The 12,763-nt window shown below is 31.4% G+C and overlaps 1 protein-coding gene and 1 long non-coding RNA gene across 5 annotated transcripts in view; one reads left to right on the forward strand and one right to left on the reverse strand.

The window, feature by feature from the left end:
• BMP5 (bone morphogenetic protein 5) overlaps positions 1-12,763 on the forward strand; it is a 210,850-nt gene that overhangs the window by 166,686 nt on the left and 31,401 nt on the right. For all 4 annotated transcript variants that reach the window (XM_012441611.2, XM_012441608.3, XM_012441610.2 and 1 more), the window contains exon 3: positions 2,099-2,247. Coding sequence is in view for 3 of the 4 variants with exons in the window: in XM_012441608.3 (XP_012297031.1) it covers positions 2,099-2,247 (149 nt within the window). In the remaining variant the exon portion in view is untranslated. The remainder of the gene's footprint in view (positions 1-2,098; positions 2,248-12,763) is intronic.
• LOC135268360 (uncharacterized) overlaps positions 1-12,763 on the reverse strand; it is a 261,357-nt gene that overhangs the window by 17,803 nt on the left and 230,791 nt on the right. The gene's annotated exons all lie outside the window — the stretch shown is intronic.

Consider the following 12,763-nt stretch of genomic DNA (forward strand, 5'->3'; position numbering starts at 1 on the left):
TTAGACCATACCACTTCATCTTCCTAGATTTACTTTCCAATGAATTGCAGTTTGCATCACTGAAATTTGGATATTTAGGCCATATTTGATGCTTTTTCTAAATATGTACATTAAAACTGGAACTGTTTCCTTCATAGACATGCTGTAAAGTTTTGGGACTTGAACATGGAGAGTTTGGGGATTTTTTTTTTTCCTGAAGAGATAGTACAATTTAAAAATAATAGAAAATGTTACTAAATGACTACCTAAAGAAATATGTTAATTTTGCTTCTGAAAATTTACCTCCTGTTCTTTTTTGTTTTTCATGTCTTGATTAATATCATGCCAAGGGATGACATTATGAGCCTTGCAGAATTGATTAGGACATTTTTGCCATATTTCAAATGAAAGCAGACCTGAAATCAGTGTAGCACTCAAGTTCTTCCCAAGGTACAGGGTGACTGCTCCTGTTTAAGAAGTGAACAGTGTAAATGAGTTAATTCTAAGATTAAGGTCTCAGAGATATTCACCAAATATCTCAAAGCTTTAAGACAATTCTCATTTTCTTGTCTGCTTATTTGGAGGATTTTTCAATTTAGGTGGAAGAGGAAGAATTGAACTGACATGCTATCACAGTGGGACTATAAAGGGTTCTACAAATTCTAGTGAGAACAAAAGGAATCTTGTTATTGCTTTGTACTATATGCTTGTCATGTGTCTGTAGTATCTAAAACAGTACTATATCAGATATGAAAAAAGTGTTTCAAACCTTCCTTTGGTAAACACTATGACTGTAATTGTGAAAAGAGAATAAAATATTCATAGTTTGTATTAGAGCATTTAGATGATTTAATTATATTACATTTATTTGAATTTCTCCAGATTAATAGAAAAAAGTACAAATCAAGTTAGAAAACAAAGATGTAGTTTTTAAGATACTGACACATTTTTAAACTTCATTTTTGTTAAAATGGTTTCATTTTAAATTTTGGAGTATTCTAAAAAAAGTATGATTTATAAAAAGTTTTTTTTTTACATTTTCTAAACCACCCTTTAAGTGACTTCTATGATGTATACAGACAGAATATTCAGTAAAATAGTATTTAACACAGCTTAAGAATAGCTATGTTTTTTTCTAGGTCAATAATATGCTCTTAAATAGATTCAATACTGTATCAAAGGTCATAAAATGCATAATGGTGTTATTTTAACTCTACCTTGAGGGAGATACAATGTTTTACACTTAAGCTATCTGAGCCTGAATTTTATCAATACGAAGGAGCTGTTGTAAAGATTAAATGTCAGAAATAGGTATCTTTAGCTCAGAGACTGCCTGTAATAAGGGAATAATAAATTATTCTTCATAATTCAACATATATTTATACATTTATAAATATAATGCTAAAATTAAGATTCAAAAATCTCAGTATAAATGTTAATAACAAACACTACAGATTATTCTAAAATATTTAAGTTCATATTCATAGCCATTACTGTCCTGAGGGAACTTACACTTGCAGAAGATATTAACACAAGTCCTCATAGATTGCACCACTTAACTCATGGGATTTATCCCTTAATCCAGTGGTGTACTTTGTAATCCTCTCTTGGTGTTTGGTATCCATAAAATAATTATATAATAAAAAAAGAAAAAATATTAGGAAACTCTTTCAAAAACAGATGATCACATTACATCCTGCCTGTGTTCCATTCATTTGAGACTTCACATTCATCCAAGCTGGAACAGCTACTTTCATTTGTTTCTATTCAGTTTAATTTTTTGTTTTGAGGACTACTTATAGATGGGAGTTACCAGGAACAATGATGACCAGGAATCAAATTAAGAGCACTACATTAGTTTGTAAAGGCCAATGAAAAGCAGGAAAATGGGAATTACTTTCAGATAGTGATTACTAATCTGTACCAGGTTTGGTTGGGAGCCCAGTAACAAAGGGATTTATATCTTATTACTCATCACTTGGGTCACTTGTTCCCCCTTGTTCTTTAGTTAAACCCCTGTTATTTTAAAGACTGCTTTTGTAATGTTTTCCCTTAAGTCTAGGAAATAATGATCTTCGTTTAAACTTTTAACTTTTTTTGTTGTTCCTTTTCTTTTTAGGGATGCAGATCTGTTCTTGTTAGACACAAGAACGGCCCAAGCTTTAGATGTGGGTTGGCTTGTCTTTGATATCACTGTGACCAGCAATCATTGGGTGATTAATCCACAGAACAATTTGGGCTTACAGCTCTGTGCAGAAACAGGGGATGGTAAGCACTGATTTTTATATATTTTCCGTGAAGCTTGTTTTGACACATTGAGAGTTACTGTTTTTTGTGCAGTATAACCAATATGTTTTATATTTATGATGTCCAAAGTGGCACATTTCGTAGGATAATGCAATACTATATTAGCTAATTTAGAACACATCTATCCAATACATTTATTGTCAGGCTCTAGGGTGGGAGGTAAAGAAGAAGTTGGTTCTGCTACTGCTCTTAAGGAATTTTCAGTCTAGTGTTGAAGACCTGTATACGTAAGCAAGTAGCACTACTCTAATATAACAATGCCAAAAGAAAGACATAAATAAAGTGATATGGATCTATATCTTGATTGCAGTGGTTACACAACTATATAATTTGTAAAAATTTATAGAACTGTACATCAAAGAAGAATGAATATTTTTATATGCAAATTATATCTTAAAGCTCAACTAAAACAATGATAAATGTGGATCAAAAAAGATACTAGGAAAGTAAAGGAGCTATCAATAATACCAAGTGAAAGAGGATGGGGATGCAATGAGTCACAAAAAATTGCAGAAATTAATGCCAAGTTAGTTCTCTACATATTGCAATTGTTGATCGAAGACGACTGCTTCAGAATTACCTGTGGAAGGGTCTGCAGGAAATCTTCTCTTTTAAGAAATAAATACTTACGCTCATAAGTATTTATTGGGCACCTACTAAATGCTGTGCATTTGGCTAGATTCTAGAGTTATAAAAGTGAGCAAATGCGGATAGCTTTATGAGACTTGCATTTGAGTGATGCACGAGGTAGTAGTAACACAGTAATATTAGTGAATGCATATCACAGCACACTGAGGAGTTCAATGGATCTGTGAACATAGGACAGTAGCTAGATTTGACCTATAATCTGAAATACAAAGATGTGATTAGGGGAAGAAGTTGTGAGGCAGGCAATTCAGATACATGGAACGGAATTTGCAGGCTGTGGTGATAGGGACATTGACATATTTACTTAGAGGGCTCCGGAAGTCAAGGCCTATATAGTTAGAACTTTGTTGCACTTTGATCAAAGTTCTAACACTCTATATTAAAATCTAGAATTGCAGGTCATTTAAAATTATATTTGTCATGATAGGAGGATAAGACATAATTTAATGGTGTGCTATATTTAAGAATTTAATGTTTAATTTTAAACATAAATCACAGAGATAAACATTGTGCACTTATTCTCTATAAAAATGTCACTGCCAGGGACAGGGAGGATAATTAAAAAATAATAATAAGAGGAAGTATTTTATTTAAGGTTCACTTTTTCTAGTTATCACAGATAATACAAGAAAAACATTAGGCCTACAGTCTGCCTCCCTCATCTTTCCTTGCTGTGTTACACAAAAGTCTTGTTTAATAAACCACAGAGGTAAGTAAAAGTTGTGTTTGTCTTGAATCTTTTTCAAGGAGATTTAGTGCTATAAGTACTTAAGACTTCATCATGGCATTCTTTTACCTGTAGCCAGTTTCACAGCCTATGGATAATACCAAAACCGATGCTGTGACTGCAAAGATTGTGTATACATAATGAAGTTCACACACAAATCGAACATTTTAAAGGGTTAGCCTCTAGTGAACGTTTTATGGACCTCAAATCCTGATCTAGAAAAAGAAAGTTCTTACTGAAAGTGTTATAGACAAGGTTTCAGATCTTTCCTCTGCCCTCAAATCCAGATTTTTTCTTATATTTTAATTATGATGCTGAATTTTTATAAACAATTTACGTATTCTGGATTATAGGTTAGAGTCCAGTTATGGCTTTAAGATTATCATTAAAGGATCCCCAGAGTTCAAGCATTATAAATGTAGACTGCGAAAAGCACAAATTTAAATAATCTTCCAAGAATTCTTACAATGTTAAGCTACTGTACATTTATGGTCAGAAATGTGACTGGGAAATCGGTACTGGGGAGGTAAGCCAATCCTTCCTTCCCTGGTATGTGGGCCAAACAAGAAAAATTAAATTAGTGGTATATGCTTCTCCCACTCTTCTCTTTGGGGATATGCTTGAAATGTCTATCTAAACAAATCAAGAAATCTATGAAATATGATCAGCGTGTTTCCTTTTAATTTCCATCTTCCCTCATGCCCCATGTGGATTTTCTAAAGTTTCCCTTTTTGTTTTTTTTTCCCTACTCTTCTCTTTTCCTGTATTGGTTCTCTTTCCTTTACTATTTCCATAATTTAACTTCAATGTTGTTTTCAATTTATCTTTTTCTTTCTGAGAACTACTCTGTATTTTAACTTTCCCTTTCTGATTTTCTCTATATTGCATGGGTAATTTTACTTAAATTACTGTGTGTTATTTATCCTAGAGTAAACTAATGTTTTACTCCTTTAAAAGGTTTCCCAATTCTATATTTAAGAGTTAGGTTTGAGATACACAGTCTTCTGTTGCTTTTATTTATCTCTGATATTGTCTAATACGGAGAGTTTTAAAATGGTTAAACATCCTAGACTAGCTGGCTTTTTGCTTTTAAGCAATACTTAAAACATATTTTAACCAGACGTGGAGCAGATATGGCCTTGGGAAAGTAACTGATTCTCCTGGCACCTTAGTTTTATTAACTGCAACCTCGTGAAGAACATACATGTGACATTTCCTTATAAATATGAATAACCAGATGCTTCAGCTTATCACAGCTTCACTCATTACCACTGCTGGTGTTCTCAACGTGACATTGCTTCAGAGCAGACAGACCATCTTTTATTTTCAATAATATATTCTGAATGTTTTCTTCTAAGCATAAGGAATTGAAAATCATGAAAGGATGATAGGAAAGTCTGCTTTCAAATTCATTCGTAGACTATTATTTATCCATTTGTCCAATGCACAATTATTGAGTATCTGTGCAGGCAAAACGGCAGGTTACAAAGACGTATCACCTAAGAGAAAGATATAGGTAGATGATTTTAGAATAAACTGCCCTAATACTAAAAAATAATGCGACAAAAAAGACACCAAGGGGAAGCAGAACATACATGGCTAAAGACACCTGGGACGGAGCCAGAGGAGCCATGGTAGAGGTAGGTGGTCTTTAAAGTGGATCAGCAGCTAGGATTCTCAGAAATAGAGATGAAGAGGAAGGGAAGTCATAGAAGTGTGGGAAGTGATGGTGAGGACAAGGTAATTCATTCCTGGATGAGGAAAAGGTAAGTAAATGCACAGCATGGCAAAATGGCATGGTATATGCTGGAAAAATTTAATAGTCCAGAATTGGCCAGAAAACTTTCACGTATAAAATATGGTTGCAGATGCTATTAGGCAAGTAATCCATAAACAAATCATGTAAGGAATATGAAATATAAACTAAATGTAATATTCTCTTGTAGACTGATTGTTAGTCATAAAAAGAACTAAACATTACTTTAATCAGAGTAACACCACTGTGATTATAGGTTTGAATGAATGTCAGTTTCATGAGGTCATGGGACATGTATCATTCATTCACACTTGTACCCTCAGTGTCTGGCTCGATGCAGGTCGTAGGTATTGAAAATATCTTAAATAACTAAGTCAGTTTGTGATTAAAAGCCACTTGGAGATTACTTGCCACTGAACATGTTCCTCTTAAGAAGACATTCCGAACTCTAAGTGTTGGATTATTAGTAACTAAACCAGTCTGATATAACATAGGAGCAGACTTTTGTAGAGCAAACCACAGTACAGTAGTTAAATAGTTTAAATCATAAGGAGAGGAGAAAGTCAGTGATGTGTATTATTAAATTTTGTTTAGCATGCCCCTGTGAAGAAAAAATACAAAAAAGGTCTAAATGTATTTTGGGAATCAAAAGGCTGCTGAAATCAAAAGTAGCATTTTGATTCCTCAGAGAGCCTGTGGAAATTATGTCAGTTTATGAAATACTCTTTTTAGAAATTTGACAAATGAACTGCAATAGATTTGGCAAGAGAGTTCAAGAATATTTTATTATTTTTTTCATGCTGAATAGATAATTCTCAGAACTCCATATGTTTGTTTCAGCAAAATAATGCAAACATACGAACAAGCAAAGGAAAAAAATCTATTGCTACTTCTTAATGGCAAAATTTAGAGATTCCAGACAAGATGTTATATCCAATTTTACGAAATTGGTTTCCGAGTTCTCAAGCATTCTCTCATTGTGGTTAACAAACCTCTATGATAATATAAATTCTATTTGTGTTTTTAATAGCAAATGAGTAGGCTTAAATCTGTCCTAAATTATTGTAAGATATCCAGTTCCCTACATTATAATGATACATTAATTAAGTGACATCCTAGGTCTTTATTAACATCGCTAATAAGTCTACAGTAATGATTTTTCCTACACACATATGCACACGTTTTATTACACAGATAGCAATTTAATCTAAATTTGAAGACCTGAGTTTTCCCCCCAAACACTTTTATTTTCCATTGTTTTATACTTTATATAGTTTAAGCCTTCCAAGTAGATTCTTTTTTTTTTTTTTCAAACTTGGGATTATAGAATAATTTAGAGATGGAAAAACAAAGATAGTATTTTTGGGTTCATTAGAATGTCTTTTAAAAAGCCCTATGCTTTCAGACATTTATGGTTTGGCAATGCCCAGAATGAATTTTGCCAGTGACTTTTTTTCTTTCTATTCAAACTTGCTTATACATTGAGAAAAATTCAATCCGTATGTTTCTGATTCATTGGTATTCAACTCATCAAAATATTGTTTTGTCAGAGAGCTGTTTAGTGTCCAAGATACATTATAAGGTTATTTTTTAGAAGTAGGACTGTAAAAGCCATTTTGAAAACAAAGTCATAGCATAATTTTCAACCACATCAAGGTAAAACTTTGGGTTTAAAGTCAGAAAGTTTAAAGTCTCACTAAATTTTGCACCCAAATCAAGAAAAAAAAGATTTCAGAGGTATTAAACTGTCAAATTAAATTTAATTATAACTGATACTTAAATGTAAAACTTAGAAACTTATTGCTTAGAATTTGAAGTTTTAATAATTTAAATGATGAGGATAAATGAACAGATAGCTACATTCTGGAAATAAAAATTTAAAAAGAAATCATTAGAAAAACTAGATTAAAATCTGGGCTCTGATAAAATATTTCCCATATTAGCCATTGCATCAATAAAATGAGTGTGATAGTAATTACCTTATAAGGAATGTGAGGTTGTATTAGATAATAGTACCTGGCATACCTAGCACATGGCAGCGCAGTAATAAAGTTCTGTTGATGACTTGGACTAGAGATTGCACAGACTTTTCACTTACATTAGCTCTGGTTATCAATCCTTTAACTTGGGACTAGTTCTTTTACTGTGGAGGTTTTACAGATGATTTAAATAAATTTTCAATAAACTCACAGGGAAAATATCAGATTGTTATATATTCTGAAGCTTTGAGTTGACAGCAGGGTATATAGGCAGTTATGTTATTAGGCTCATGTTTAATAACACTGATTGATAAAATAGTTATAAGAAAATTTTAACCTGTTTCAATCCAGGGTATGCAATCAATAGAAATGAACACTCAGACATAAGTGTCAGATTAGTTGATGCTTATATTAGCTGGCATCAACCAATGATTGATGCTTATATTCATAGCTGCCATAGAATATTACATTATTAGTACTTAATATGGTAATTTTTTGAGACCTATTTTGTTCTTAGACAAATAACATGTTTTTGGAGATTACTAATCGCATCAATGAAAATAAGGGCAACAAGCTTCTTGTAACTCAGTAAGATTATATATGGGGTTAATTTATTAAATGCTGGCGTACACTCCCATTTAAAAATGCCTCAGTACAAATTACTAGTATTTGATTTAGTAAACCTATTAGTAAGCATTAAACAGTAAAATGGATGCTTACAAAGATAAAGGAATTATAAGCAGGATTTTAATGTTCACAGAACACAAGATCAAATAAAGTTTAGTCGTATTTGATAAAATGTAGGGTCCAATGGTTCCTGCTACATGTTGTATTGATGTTTATAGCAAGCCACATAAAAATCTCCACTATATAATGGTATTTCCCAGAATATGATCGGAAAGCTGAGATTTTAGATTTTGACATTTAGATTTTAGAAAATGAGAGACTTTTTAAAGGACCAACATTTTAATCCTCTTTTATTTTCAGCAATATTAGTCTGCAAACTTCAAATGAAGTCTTTCTTTTAATCTGGACAATTAACTTGACAGTGGGTAATTTGACATTTTATTACCCAGGGCGTTGCTATATCCTCTAGTTTTCAACCTGTGATTATTTTTTGTTGTTGTTCATTCTCAATAGTTGACAACTGTTAAAACTATGTTAACAAGGAACAGGATTCATCTTTTTCTACAACCTTGGGTTGTTTTTTATTCCTACATGCACAGTAATTTAACATACTGATAACATTTATTTTCCAAATTAAAATATCCAGTAATAGCTCCAAAATGTATTCTGTTAAAATCAGTTTTTCCAAAATTGCCGCATCTTTTGAATAGCAGTATATTCCTAATTAGAAACATATATTCCAGTATCTAAAGTCCTCATGTGATTATATATTAAACAAATGTGTAAGTTACAACTGAATATTCTTTTTAGTTTATAAAATTGAAGTGTATTTGTGTGAGAAATGCAGAGTTTTTAATATCTACTTAGATTTAGTAAGTCTTAGAATCTGCTACTTTAAATGGATGTATCCGGCTAAATTTGTTGTGTTATTCTTCATATCCCTAAGACAATCATTTTTACCTCAGGGAAAAGAGCTCCAAATTAAGCCTCTGTGTTGTCAGAGGTTTAATTTATCTGTGTCAAAGGTTAGATGATCTATATGGCTGGGTAATCTGAATATCAGCTGACAGTGCTAATAAGTAGCAGAAGAAATTCTGAGATCAAGGGTGATATTTTTCTTTTTCTCCTGCTGTTTTGACTACAGTTTCTCATTATTATTTATCTAAGTTCAAAAAGTTGAATTATGTCCACTTATCTGAGGATCTTTTAAACATTCTAAGATTTGATAATATTTCCTTCTGTTATCTGAATCTTATCTTTTAAAGTAATTAAGTCATTTTTGTTCATAAAACCATATGGCTCCCCTTTTGCTGAATTTATGGTGATGACAATTGGTTTTAAATAAATAAATGAGAGAGTGTCTACATCTAAGAAACTGAAACAATCACTTATCTTGCTAGAGGTTCTGAAAGGAAAAAAGAACATATGCTCATAATTTGTTGTAGATAAATATTGTTATAAATAAGTAGTTCTTTATGTATTGTGTAATGTTTAAGGATAATTAGATATTGACTTCTGGATTAATATTTAAGAAAACATTAGGAGGATAGTGGAAGAATAGTTATCTTCAAGTACTTGAAGAAAGGAAATTAATAAATAAAATTGAACTTTTTCTCTATGGTCCAGAAGTTAAATCAATGTGCATAAAAGGCAAACTGAGGGCTCTTTACAAAAGAAAAAAAAAGCCTTAATAATAGAAGTTAATGGCTATAAATTGTTTGTTCTGTGAGGAAGAAGCTCTACATGACTTCAAGAAGTCACCATTTAGTTGACTTCTTGTCTAGGAATTATATTGCATAAGATAAAGTTTCGGGTAATTTCTAGAGTAACTTACAACCTTGCTGCATCATATAATGGTAAGCCATCTGTAATCTTTAAGCATATATTTATACTTTAAGCATTATATTCATATATATATAAATATACTATATGTAGAGAGGGTACAATGAATGGAAATGTATTGTCTTAGAGAAAGCTGGTATTAAATAGTTATATTCAAACCTCAACTTAAGATATTGTATAAAGCCAGTGATGGGGTAACTGGTAAAGAGAAATCAGAAAGGTAGATATGTTTTTCTTTGTGCATGTGTGTATGTGTAGACATGGAAAACCCAGGCATATGCATTCTCAAGGAATTGTGTCAGGGATCAAATATAAATTCATAGTTGAAAATTTCTAATTATTAAGTTTTCTAGAGAGCTCTTCTTACCACATTTGGCAGGATTGTATTTTCTTAAGTGCCGTACTAAATGTTTTAGTATCATAGCAAAACATAAAACTCAGTCACAATTTTTTCAGAACATTTTAGAGTGACTTCTATCAAATTTCCATCAGATTTCAGAACCTCAAAACACAAATTATGTGTGTCCCTATGTTACTTTCTAAAAATCATATTTTTTTTTGCCTGAAATCAAGAAATATTTAAAAGATGGCTAAGAGAAATAACTGTGTTGTTCATTTTAATGTGAATGTTTACCAAAAGTGTCTATTAAGAATTCCTGTACATTTATGCTAAAAATGACTAGATTTCTACTGAAAATAAATATGACATAGATTTCCCTTGGGGTTAGAAATCAGTATTTGTTAATTTTCCAAACCCATGTAAGCTGTGACCCATGGGTTTTCTAACTCACGTAATGTCTTAAAGCACATCAGAGAACATAAATCTTTCCTGTATGCTTTAGTTTTTTGTCATTTGCCCACTGTATAAAAATGAGCAAAATCATTAATATGTCTTTCATGGCAGGAGTAACTGAACATAAATAATGAATCACTGTTAAATTTCTACTTTGTTCAACCAAAGATCTCATTAATTCTCCTATTAACCACATAGCATTTTCACAAAATATACTCCATGTATTTTCAAACTAATTTTTATCAAAACTTATTTTCTATCTACAAAAACATCCACTTTTTTATATGCTGATTTCAGCAATATCTTTTGCCAATATCAATTTTTTTTATTTTATGCTAATATTTAGTATTTTTGAATTCTACATGGTTATTCCAGGTTTAACTTTCTAGGTGTATCTTTAATTGATTTTCAGTAAGTATTTAAACCATGATAGACAACTGAAATTATATTAATAACATTAGTGGAAACTAACATTGCTGAGAGCTTACTCAGTGTTAGGCATTTTGCTATGCTCTTTAAATGAAATGCCTACTTCTTAACCTATTTTGTACATGAGTAAAATTAGCTTAAGAATAAATCTAAAAATGATTTATTTTCAGAGTCAGCCTGTGATATGCTCTTACAAGTTATATAAATCCTTTATAAATTCTGAACTAAAATATAATTTTATTTTTATAATTTCCAAATAAAAGTGTCATTAAAAATGATTACTATGAAACAGAATTGAATTTTCTTCTGTAGCTGTTGGGAATTAGTTTTGGGTTTTTATATTTTCTAGCTGGAGTTTAATTGTGACCTGGCCCACAAAATCTAATAGTAATTCTGCCATATTTTTTATTTTCTAAATTAACCTCTTCAATATTTTGTTTGTCCCTTTATGCAATTATAGTTATATTGATAAATGAATAAATTGGAAAGGAGAAAAACAAACTTTTCTTCTGCCATTCCCTTCAACATGTAATTAAATTTAGTCAAATTTCTTTATTTAGAACTTGATAATGAACCCCCTCTTAGTTTAGTCTTGTATGATGATTTCTAAGCAGAAAATAATGTTTCTTTATAAATAGATATTGATTATAGAATATATTGAATAATAAACTGAAAGACTAAATTCTGCTGTTTTTATCATTTCCATTATATAAACGACATTTTAAAACTAGCCTTTTTTTTTCCTTTGAAGACTTGCATCTCTTTATTATGTACTCTTAAAATAATTGTATGGCAGTAAAAATTTTACAAAGAATAATATGTGAAGTGTTTGGCATAATCTAGGTACTAAGAAACAACAGTTCTCAAGTCCCAAAGCAGGTAACATTTGTAAGTGGAGACCTGCAGGTTTGATTGTGCTTAAGAACATCTTAACATACATTGGTGGATCACAGTAACTTAATTCAGAAGTCTTAGGTTTTGTTTTGATTTAGTTTGTTTGTATTTGAATGAGAGCCATATGGTTAACAAAGTTTGCTTATCCAAAGTTTAGCATCACAACTAAAACACGTATATGAAAAAAGGTTTTAAAATTACTGATTTAAAGTAAGCGGTGACAAACAGGAGTTAGCTGTGGTTCACTACCTGGCGAAATAGATATTTTGCTATTTTTTAAGGTTTCTTTTAACGAATAGGGGTATTGAAGTGCTTGGCTACATCTGTATTTCTGTTTTTGATTTTCCCTAATTCAGAACAGTAACTATGGAACACCAATCTTACCAAACAAATGCCGAAGTCAGAAACATATTTCAGTTTCTGTTGTTTGTTATATTTTCTCTTCTAGACTCTGTAGCTAAACTAATGACCTGTGGAGTAAATATTTTCATGGTAATATTAATTGAGGGTCATGAAAAATATAAAATGTTACTTATTGTCATTATACACAAGAGTTCGCTTTGTCTTTTCTGTTCTTTCTACTTAGGTTTAACTTATTGTTGACACATATTTCTCAAGGATACATTGCAAAAATAGCAGTAGTGCTGGTGTTTGTATCCTGAGCGGAGAGCATGAGTTGGAAGAAAAGAGAACCTTTGATTATTATAAGGCATGAGCAACCACTGTGGCTCTACGCTGCTGAGAGTTAAATTTTGGCATGCCGGTAATAAGATTATAAGAGA

This window comes from Aotus nancymaae, unplaced genomic scaffold, assembly GCF_030222135.1.
Source record: "Aotus nancymaae isolate 86718 unplaced genomic scaffold, 86718_ANA_hifiasm-v0.15.2.pri h1tg000040l, whole genome shotgun sequence".
Classification (NCBI taxonomy): domain Eukaryota; kingdom Metazoa; phylum Chordata; class Mammalia; order Primates; family Aotidae; genus Aotus; species Aotus nancymaae.